Source organism: Bidens hawaiensis, unplaced genomic scaffold (assembly GCF_021521415.1).
Source record: "Bidens hawaiensis isolate Kalapana, Puna unplaced genomic scaffold, B.hawaiensis_p1.1 tig00035441_1, whole genome shotgun sequence".
Taxonomy (NCBI): domain Eukaryota; kingdom Viridiplantae; phylum Streptophyta; class Magnoliopsida; order Asterales; family Asteraceae; genus Bidens; species Bidens hawaiensis.
This window is the reverse complement of record NW_027496158.1, coordinates 59,427-70,892: the sequence shown is the minus strand read 5'-3', so window position 1 is coordinate 70,892 and position 11,466 is coordinate 59,427. Positions and strand designations below refer to the sequence as shown.

The following is an 11,466-nucleotide window of genomic DNA, read 5'->3' as shown; positions in this document are numbered from 1 at the left end:
ATCCTCAACCCCCTTTTAACCCGACCACTTTTTAATTCTCTCGCCCGCCATGGATGCCTGCAATTAACCAACCGAAATTTGTTTAGAACGAAACAGTTTTAAAAGTTTTTGATCAAGAGAAGTAACTAGAGTTCGAAGTACCTCTTTGTCCCAATTGGTTCTAGCACAAATCCAAACCAAGATAACGGTTTGAACTACTGTTCCAGTTAACATGCCCAGCCAGATACCCTACAACATTTTGATGTTAAATATATATAGTAGTGTCAAGAATGCATGATGTACAACATGAATGAGTATAAAGTTCACACCGTTACACCCAAATCGACTGCAAATCCTAGAATGAGTCCCAAAGGAACTCCAAAGATGTAGTAGCACGCGATATTTATATATGCGATCACAGCTTGCCATCCAGCTCCGATTGCCACCCCTGCATACAAACAAACAAGCGTACCCGGTAAAAACTTGAATGATGATAAAATTTAGAATGATAAACCTAAACCAAATTTCAAGGCCAGTAAACAGTGGCAGACTTTCGGTTTTTCATGGGGGGCGAAAAGTTTTAAGGGTCAATCATTGCTACATAATATTTTTTTTATCGAATTCGGGCCATGTCATGTGAAAAAAAAAAGATAAACAAATCAGTACATATCGTATTATGTACGATATTATCGTTTTATAGTAAATTATATAAAACTTCGATTTAATTTAATATCGTATTTATAAAAACACATTCTTTAACTCGGTACATCAATTTTCTTTCTTCTTCTTCTTTTTTTTTAATGCAACTTTCCATTCAACAAAAGCCAAACACCTTAACTAACAAGAAGCTAGTAAGGCTGGCAGAGTACATCAATTAATATGTACATCAATTAATATATACTACTATTATAAATGATTAAAACAAATAAAGTTGTTGAGCAAAACGATGTGTAGATAAAATGGAATACTAAAATGAATAAATAAATAAATATATTTATATAAATAACATACCAAGCCGTAGCATTTGAATAAACTAATGAAAAATAAAAATAATTAAACAAACTTAAATTTCCTTATATATTTGATGATTAAACGCGTGTAGGTGACTACGTATGATAGTTGAGAGATGCAGTTAAAGGTTACTTTTCTGACTAGTCGCTGTTATTTATACGTGAAAATCTCGAGCGCCCTCCACAAAATTTTGCAATTGCCCCTCTTAAACTTTTGAGACCATTGAGAAAAAGGAAAAGAACTATAAGAGTTTGACCACTTTTCTTGCCAAAGCAACGGAGGACAAAGGTAGCAACCTCTATTATGAAAAAGATGAAGATTGAAGAAGTATATGTTAATATATAGTGTTTTGTTGTTACTTTGTGGCTTTCCTAGACTAGTCCAGAAAAAGCAACCTTTAACTGCATCTCTCAATTATCATACCCAGTCACCTACACTTATTTAATTATCAAATATATAAGGAAATTTAAGTTTGTTTAGTTATTTTTATTTTTCGGTTTTTTTTTTTTTGAACGACCAACTAAGTAACGCCGGGTACTCCGTACGCGGCCCCCAATGGCTAAAGGTAGCCCGAGCCGGCCACGAGTCCTGACGGATGGAACCCCTAGCGGTCCACCTATTGAGGGAGTCCCCGGATAAAACCCGACCCCCACGCCTGCCAAACGGCACGACAGCGAGGAGCCGGTAAAACCGGGTGAGATCAGGACTCGAAGCCTGGTAAGCCAGACCCTCATATCTCCTATATAAATTGGTGATAGTGAGGTATGATCCCCTAACTCTTACTAGTAAAGTGAGTGCTCTACCATTAAGCCACAACCAATTTATTATTTTTCGTTAGTTTATTCAAATGTTATGACTTGGTATATTATTTTTGTTATTTATATAAATATATTTATTTATTATTCATTCTAGTTTTCCATTTTATCTGCCAACATTTAGCTCCACAACCCTTTATTTGTTTTAATCATTTATAATAGTAGTACATATTAATTGATGTACACTTTTTGCCAGCCTTACTAGCTTCTTGTTAGGTATTTGGCTTTTATTGAATGGAAAGTCAGTTCTGAAAAAAAAATGATGTACGGAGTTAAGGAATGCGTTTTTACATATAGAATATGTACAGATTTGTTTATCTTATTTTTAACATGGCCTGACCCAAATTCAATCAAAAAAATATTATGTAGCAATAGTTGACCCTTAAAATCTTTCGGCCCCCATGAAAAAATTTTCTAGATCTGCCACTGAGCTTTTGGTCTGCCGCTGCCAGTAAACGAGCCGAGCCAAGCTCGAAGTTAACGAGCCAGTTTTGTCTTGGTTCATTTATCTTGACGAGCTAAACTTAAGCTGAGCTCAACTTGTAAAAAGCTTGAGCCAGCTAGAGGCTTGTCCAAACTCGCTTATTTATTAAAGTTCTTTCCTATTTTTTATTGATGTTCATAGATTATAAAAAAAATAATAATAAAAAGTAAACAATTTTAAACAAAATATATTTACTCTTTCTAATGTTTAACGTTTCACAGTCTAGTAGTCTTGATTTCTTTCAACATATTTTGATTGTTTTCCATTAAAATAATGTCATATGGCCTTTAACCTACAAAATATGTTATAAAAAATAAATTATAATTTATATATATATATATATATATATATATAAAATTTAAACAAGCCAAACTAAACGAGCCGAGCCGATATTGGTAGGCGCTAACAAGCAAGCTTGTAAATGAGCTAATTTTGAGCGGCCTGTTTCCGACTAAACGTCACCTCAATTAGCTTGCAAGCTTTTTAAACGTTCATACTAAAATACACACCTGAAAGCGCGGGTTGAGTATTGTTAATGACAAGGCAGACCGCTAGCAATGGAGTAAGCGCATAAACAGCTTGTTGAACTTCTAAACTGTCGGCAAATATGGCCGGATATTGATGCCGGAAAATGATAAGGAGAAGGGCCAAAAAACAACCGACAATAATTGAGTAGAAGACGACCACCACCACGGAGAATTTTGCGGTTCTTGGATGGGCTGCTCCTAGCTCATTTGACACCCTTATACTGCATCCCAGAATTACATTCATATATTATCAGTATAATCAATAATGTGAATCTTATTTTTATTAAAAGGAATTAGAGAAAACATATTTGTAATTACCTGATTGCTGCATTGAATCCAATTGCTATCATAATTGCCCACCCAACAATGTTTGTGCTGCATAATTTCATTAAAGTATGTAGTTAATTACACTATGTTAGAAGTTGTAAATTTTTCTTGAATAACATGTTAATCAAAATTGAATATTTATTTTTAAGTCCTCTTGTCACAAGTCACAAGGCAAACGTTGAGCAGTAGACCCAACATCTGTACCCACTGACTTCATAAATTGTGAACTGATCTCTATCTAGTATCGTAAATGGTGAGGGGTGCAAAAACGTGATGTGACAATGTTTCACTTCAGAGGATTGAATTCATAGGGTAGAGGTGGAACTGGTTCCGATTTCGGCTCCATTTTCTCTGAGAAAATAGAACCGGTATGTATTGACGGTTCGGGTAGGGTCGGATCTGGTTCGAGTACACACGGTCGGGTCCGGAACTGAGCTTTGTGCACCAAACAACTTGTGTAATAAATGAGTTAGAAGTAATAACTCAAACCTATTAAATTTCATGTGGGTTTGTATCATGTTTTTAAGAGTGTTAAATAGCATTAATATTAATTTATGTTTTCGAACTACTGTTTCTAAGAAATCATGTATGTAAATTTCTAGATAAAACTATCAATTTAGAAAAACTAACAACCACTTTTAACATCTATTCATTTTGATGACTAGTTAGGTTTCAACAAATACAAACTGACAAAATAGAGTAATGACAATAATTTATCTTATCTAAATTTCCACCTTAAATTTATGCCCACTAAATAAAACCAAGCAACCATGTTTGAATGTTTTTATAAGTTTATAATCCAAAATCATTATATTGGGTCAAAAAATTCAGGCCTAAATACAAAAATTTTAATTAAAAGGAAAAATAATTCAATTTTCAAAAACCAAATTTTCGTGATTCAGACCAGACCATGCAAACCCTGGTTATAATAAGATATATAAAGCTCAACATAACTTATTTTACACATGGTTGTTTATTTAAATATTTTTCTCAATATTTTTATCACTTTAATTTAATTCTCCTAATATTTATTTCAAATTTTATTTACCCTGGTCTTTATGACGTTTTAAGAGATTCTTAGGGATTTCATTTATTTACACATCATGTCACATTCAAATACATAAAAAAAATAATAAATACTAACCATATGGAGAGTGCGTCTACAGCAATTTCAGCATTCTTTAGATATCCAGCAAAAAGTATCAAGGCCATAAAATACCATGTCTCCAAGCTGAAACAATCATTCGAATAATTAGTTAAAATTTGGCAAAAAGAAATAAAACGTATACCAAACATCATAGCGAACAAATCGAACCAACGATGTAACAAATATGAAAATTAAGAATTCCACTAACCAAAGCATGATAGCGGATGCAAGCGACAGTTTAACAAACCCCCACAGATTATTGAACGCGGCCCAACTAAAACCAGACCACGCTTGACCACAAGTCCCGCTAAGAATATAAACCATCTGAGCCACCACCATGAACCACCACGAAAAGTTAAGCACCATGGCTCCACCAAACAGGCCCCACTCCAACTTCAACATCAAAAGCCAGCTAAGGAACGCATGAAGAACCAAAGCCACACCGGATATGGATGACATCGCCATGATCTTACTCTGCGCCTGCAAAAACTTTGCGATCGGGTAGTTAGCCGCGTAAGCGAACAGCTGTGGGATCATCCACAAGGCCATCTTCCCCGCCAGTCGTGATATGTCTTCGGTTTGACCGATCAATATGAGTATCGGGGTTGCGAAGATGTAGAAGAACATCAGCAAGAGCGCAGTCACGAATAATATTATCCATGACCGTTGCATATAGACTCCTAACATGTCTATTTGCCCCGCTCCATATGCTTGTCCGCATAACGTCTCCAATGCACTCCCCATTCCAACCTAATAATAAGTTCATAGTTAAATCTTATGAGTGAAATAATTATATAGAAGAGTTCCTGAAAAACTAGCCTTTATGATTACATTGGAAATAATCCGGCAAAAGGAGGGAAATATTATAATTTTCTAATCTACATGCTTTTAGTAAAGATAAAATATTTTTCGCCTTCAAAAATAAATCATATATAATTTTTTTTATTTTAACAGGTGTAATATATGCAATTAATTTTATAGATTTCGTGCTATTCATGCTTTTAACTTTTTTGGTGAAACTTTTAATACTTATCCATAAAAGGTTACAACTTTTCTAAACATACCAACTCAACAAACTTAAAAAGAAAACCTAAATATATTTAAATAAAGGCATTTACAGCCCAGAATTCCGTAAAAACCGGCCAAACTAGACCATAAACACACTTTATGTAGCATTTTACGTATCTTTAACAAGCGTAAGATGATTAAGGTGTAAAATAGAACTTCATCTATTCAAACAAAAAATTTAGCAGTTCAAAAAAAAAGAAGTTAAAAGTACATCATAAAGGATGTGACTAGGGATTCATGAAGCAAAAATTAAAACATTATATCAATGGGGTGATATCGTTAAAAAAGTAAGTTTTACGGATACTTATAAGAAAATACTAACCATAATCCCCAAGGAAAAGCCGGCAATGACCGAGTTTTCGATGGAGAAAGCGGCGAGGTCGAGAGTTCCAACGTGACCAGCGAACGTCTGAGTGATGGCTCCGAGTGAGTACTGACAAACAGTAGTGAAAATCATAGGGGCAGCAAGGTACCACAGCTTCTTGGATTCGGCTGCGAATTGGGTGTAGAAGTCGTTTACTCCCTTGATCGGAGGGATGTCATCAGCGTATCCGGTGAAGTGAGCAGTGTTTTCGGCATTTCGGCAGGTCAGAAGAGGCGATGACTCGTTGATGTCCATTCAGACTCGACTTTCTGACTGATGTGTTTTGTGTTTGGCCTACACTTTATATATATATATATAGAAAACAGGTACTAGTGTACTGCCTAATTTTAATATTAAAATGTTAAAATTAGTGAATAAAACCTAATTTCAATAATTCCACACTTCACATATGCAATGACATCATAAAAATAGAGTTCCAATATAATACGCACCCACGTGATCAACACCTTTTTAGGCTGAGGGGTGTGGAGCGCTAGAAAGGGCGCAAGAGGGCAGCCGGTCGCGCCCCGGGGCGCGAGGACCACACCACCGAGGCGCGAGAGGGGCGCGAGCGCGGAAAAAGAGGCAGGCGCAAGGGGTCTCGCGGGAGCTGTTGGGCGTAAAGGGACTTTGGGAAATGGGAAAGAGACGTTGGGGTCTTAAAAATGAGCCGTTGGCTCTTTAGTTAATAAAAAAAAAAAAAAATTTCTCTATATATATCTATATCAAATACATACCAACATCAATATAAAACATACAATTTTCTCTCTATTAAACATATATCAAACCCAAACCAACACCAATATCACATACCAATATCACATACCACACCCAAAACCCAAAATCACCCCATCTTTCAAACCTTTTTTTAAAAACATGGCTGGAAATTGGTACCCAAACCTAGATTCAGATTACAGTTACGACGATTTATGGTCGGCACCGGACCAAGCGATGTGTTATTCGGGGTCGCAACAACCATCCGGCTTTCAACCATCCAACATACAACCGTCTCCTAACTTTGTAGTTCCGGAGACACAAGAACCAGAAGGTGAAGCTGCGGGACAAAGAAGACGCGTCCACCGGAAAAAACAAATTGCAACGGACGGGTCGGGTTCGGCTTCGACCGGAAGGACGAAACGGAAAATCACTCCGTGGTCATCGGATGAGAAGGAAGCCCTGTGTCGGGCTTGGATAGTCACTTCTGAGGATCGGCGTTGCGGTAATTGTTTTAACGTTTTTAAAAATGATTTTTAATAAAAAAGTTAAATAAAAAAGTTAAATGACTTACAAATTTATTTATGCATTTTGCAGCGGACTACCAAAAGAGCAAGGTCTTTTGGACAAAGGTTAGGGAGACGTTCTATTCGCTCGTTGGGAGTACAGAGCGGAACGCCGATATGATTTCGGGTCGGTGGACCGAAATCAGAAAATTTGTCGGCTTGTTTACTAATCTGTTCAACAGGAACGCCGGTCGTATGAGACCAAGTGGCAGTGACGATTTGGCGGTTTATAATTTCACCGTCGAAGAGTGGAAGCAGGAGTGCCTGCGGAGGTATGGGACGGTGAAGACGTGGGACGATGTAAAGGTGTGGGAGAGGTTGAGAAGGTGTTCTAAGTGGGTTGAGCTGGTGGCGCCGGACGTTGATGCGGAAGTACGGCCGAAACGGACTAAAACTAGTTCGTCTGGAGCGTACAGCACTTCCGCCGGGTCGGATTGCCGGGTTGGATTCGACCTAAACGTTGCGGGGGAGGAAACGTCTTCACCGCCGAGGAGGCGGCCATTGGGAAGGGACGCCAGGGGCAAAAAACCGGCTGAGGGGGAAGCCGTAAACATCAACGATCTTGTTGAATCCCTCAATAAATTCAACAAAACCATAGAGGTGGTCTCTAATGACAAAAAGGAAAAAAAAAGAATGAGAGATTTGGAATTCCTTACAAGAGACTTCAGTAACCTAAATCCGGTCGACCAAATGCTGATGGAAAAACAAAAGGAACGTATCCGGAAGAGGTTGATCGAAGAAGACCAAGCCGAAGAATAAGAATAATGTTTTTTTTTAGTACTTTAATTTTTTTTTTAGATATTAATGTGTTTTTTTAATTAATGTGTGTTTTTTTAAATAATTTATGAGTTTTTTTAATAATACGTTTTTTTAATACATTTATAAAAAAATATAAAAAAAAACCGCTCGCGCCCTCTCTCGCGCCCCTCCACACCATGCCCCGGGGCGCGAGCACCACTACCAACACCCATCTTATCAAGTTTCTCTCTCTGCCACACGTCACAATATTATTGGCTGGCGCCCCCACTCGCGCCCCCTCTCGCGCCCCCCACACCCCTCAGCCTTATAGTTTGATTATCTATGGTGAATTTTACGCTTAAAACTACAGTGTATCCTACATCTTTTGTAATTAAAACCTCGTTTTTTAAAAATCTGTAAAAGACTCTTGTGCCTCTGAAATACAATAATAATAATACAATAATTAATATTTTAATAGTATTTTACTATAATTATTTTAATAATATTTTAATAATAATAAAAAAAATATAATAATTTATATTTAAATAGTATTTAAATATTATTATTTTAATAATAATACTATTTTAATAAATACAATAATAGTATTTTATTTTACTAACAATAATATTTTCATAACAACAATATCTTAATAATAATATTAATATTTTAATAGTAATAATATAATAAAAATTTTAGCGTTAACGGTAACAATACGGGAAATCTATTTTAAGTTTAGGAGGCCCGGCAAACTGGGGTTACCGTCAAACGGTCGGTGCCTAGACAAATTTCTAAAGTAAACCATTCACCAAATCTCTGTCCTAGCATCTACAACTATGTCCTAACATGTAAAAAATAAAGATAAAACGAAACCTGGTTTAACTCCGACTGACCGTTAGCGTCGTCCGGTATCTCCTCGTCCGACTCCGGAAACATACATGGTTTAACTCCGACTGACCGTTACCCGTCCGGCATCTCCTTGTCTGACTCCGGAAACATATATGGTTGTTGGTGTTGGTTGAATGTAGAGGGTGAGGGTTAAGAAAAAAAATAAAGGAAAAAAGAAATTGTGGAGAGGGAGGGGAGGGAGCCGGGCTCCAAAAATATACAAAAGACAATACGTCGCGTATAGCCCTATACGCGGCGTATAGTCCGTACGATCCAACAACCCTATGACAGGCCAGGCTAGGACGTCAAATCGTATCTTAATACGCCGCGTATAGACCTATACGCGGCGCCTAGGGTGGTGGTGGGGCGGTGTCCCTAGCAGGGCCCATTTTGTATTGTGTTTTATTGTGAGAGGATAAGATAATAAGTTATAAAAAGGTAAAATAAAGAATCCCAAACACCCCTTAATTGAATTATTATATATATAAAAAAAATTAAACCAAAAGAAATGTAGCTAATGAGACCGTTGCTAGTTTCGTTTTACTGATTTGGATAATTTAAGGACTCGTCCAAATTTTAAGAATTAACCAAATTTAGTCTTACAATTTTTTTTTCATTAAAATTATAAAGGGTTGGGCCCGGGTCGGTGCCGCTTGGGGTTCGGTTTCCAAAGCTTTTTGCTCTTGAGAAATTCAAAGGATGTTTGGTGGCAAATCGTCTTTTCATGCTAGATGGGTGGATATGCGGTCGTTGGGAGTGGTCGAGGGAGCCGGTTGGTATAGCAGAAACCGAGGAACTTAAAGATTTACTTCAATTGTGTCAAGGGGTTTTAATTGGTTCGGGTCAGGATGTTGTTGTTTGGGCTTGTAACCCAACTGGTGTGTTTTCGGTTGGGAGTGTAAAGGATAGATTTCTGGCGAACTCATATGTAGCCCCTAATTATGTCTTCGAATGGAACAAGTTGGTCCCAAAAAAGGTGAGTTTTGTGGCGTGGCGGGCGGTGCTAGACCGGTTGCCAACTTTCGACACTTTGGCAAAAAGGAATATCTCGGTTCGATCGCTGCTTTGCCCAATTTGTGGCGAGTTAGAGGAGTCAGTTGAATATGTGTTTGTGTCGTGCGGCCTTGCACAATGTATGTGGAGTCTGGTTTCGCAATGGTGCAAAACACCCGTCTTTTTCCTTTTTAGCTTTCGGGTTATTTTAGAACTTCATAAGTTTTCCAAGTTCCCAAAGGATAAAGCAAGAGTTTTCCATGCGGTGTGTTTAATTGCAATTTGGAGTTTGTGGAAAAGGAGGAATGCGCTAGTTCACAAAGGAAGTCCTATTCATCTTGTAAGTTTGGTGGAGGAAATAAAGGTGTTGGGATTTCTTTGGATAAAAAATAGGTGGAAAAGAAGATGTCTCATATGGAAGGATTGGTATCGATTTACTGTATCACGGGTTGTGACTTCAATCCTCGTGTCTTTCTTGTTCTTTTGGTGGCGTGCTTATTTTTCTATTAGTGTTTCTGGTTGTAATGGTGTTTCTAGCGTCTTGCTAGTTTGATAAATATAAATTTTGTTAGTCGTTTAAAAAAAAATAAAGGGCCTCTTTTGGGTACCCCTTTAGGGTAGTTGTTATTCTCCCCTGCTTAGAGTACCCACATCGGGTAGTGGATTGCTTGTAGCAGCCATGATTACTAATTACTAAAAATGTGAATTGGTTCAAACACTATTAGATCATTACAAAATATGGACTATTAGTTACATATGAGGATTTTGTTATGGCAACCATGATTATTAATTACGAAAGATGCTGATCTTCTATTCCTCTTAATTTCCAAACCAATGCTCTTGCGAAACTTGGCATTCTTGAATGCACTTCTAAAAGGAAGATTGTTACTGGCACTCTGCATTAAAGTGTGGCATTGCATTATTTGGAATCTTAATAATGTAAGAAAACAATATTTAAAAAGGCGTTTTTACCACTCCAATATCATGAAGCTCAACAACCTTCCTATAAGCAATCCCCATTCTATATTTATTCAACACTTGTCGCCTAAAAACAATTAGGTAAATAAAGTTGTAGTTGTTCCTAAAAACAAATATGTAAATAACATTAACATCTTTCATACAAGCATAATACCTAGCGCATCAGTGATGTCGCATCCGGTGGTCCTCGGTAAGTTCAACCATTGATGATAACAACCCAAAAAAATGTTGTATTTAAAGTTTCGTTGCATCGTTTGAACCACATTTATTAACCTCTTGGAGTTACATTGTTTTAGCATTTCTTTGAGGTCGTCGATAAAAGGTTTAACTGTGATTGGGTGCGCCAAGAGAATGACCTATCTCGAAAAAGGAAACGCTGAGAAAGGGTTGTGTAATAAAAATTCGACTCGTATTTCTTGCATGCATTATCGGATCATATATCTGGGTTGGCCACCATGGGTGATTCTTGATTTTGCCCCGCACACAACAGGCAAGCTACTAAAAAAAATAAAAAGAGAAGGAAAGAAAAAATGAACTCAAAAAACAAAAGATACATGCAACCCGTCCTAAAATGCATACCTTAAGCAGCTCAATAAAAGATAGGAATTTGGTAAGACACTTGTGCAAGTCACTTCCGCGGCCTAAATTTAAAAGGGAATTCACCACATTAAAAAGATTTACCATTTTAACCTAGTTACGCGACCTTACAAAAAAGAGCAAAAAAAAAAAAAACTCTTTGAAAAACATTTTTTTTTGCACAAAGTGCAAACATATTTACCTAGGGAAACTAGAGCAAATGTAATCCCAGCTTGCATTCTTCACATTTCCCCAATTTTTGTTGTGTGATCTCCTACCAAAAATAATTAAATT

At 37.0% G+C, this 11,466-nt stretch overlaps 2 protein-coding genes across 2 annotated transcripts; one reads left to right on the top strand and one right to left on the bottom strand.

Annotated features, from left to right (window-relative positions):
- Positions 1-5,977, bottom strand: LOC143587300 (protein DETOXIFICATION 31-like). The gene is made up of 8 exons (XM_077068625.1): positions 5,681-5,977; positions 4,499-5,040; positions 4,288-4,374; positions 3,135-3,191; positions 2,799-3,037; positions 309-427; positions 142-228; positions 1-57 (listed from the first exon to the last, which is right to left on the bottom strand). Exons 1-8 carry the CDS (start codon positions 5,975-5,977, stop codon positions 16-18), a joined length of 1,470 nt encoding a protein of 489 aa, XP_076924740.1. The 3' UTR covers positions 1-15.
- A 3,372-nt stretch (positions 5,978-9,349) lies between these two features.
- Positions 9,350-10,171, top strand: LOC143587302 (uncharacterized). The gene has a single exon (XM_077068626.1). The coding sequence runs from the start codon at positions 9,350-9,352 to the stop codon at positions 10,169-10,171; it is 822 nt and encodes a 273-aa protein (XP_076924741.1).
- Positions 10,172-11,466: the final 1,295 nt, after the last annotated feature.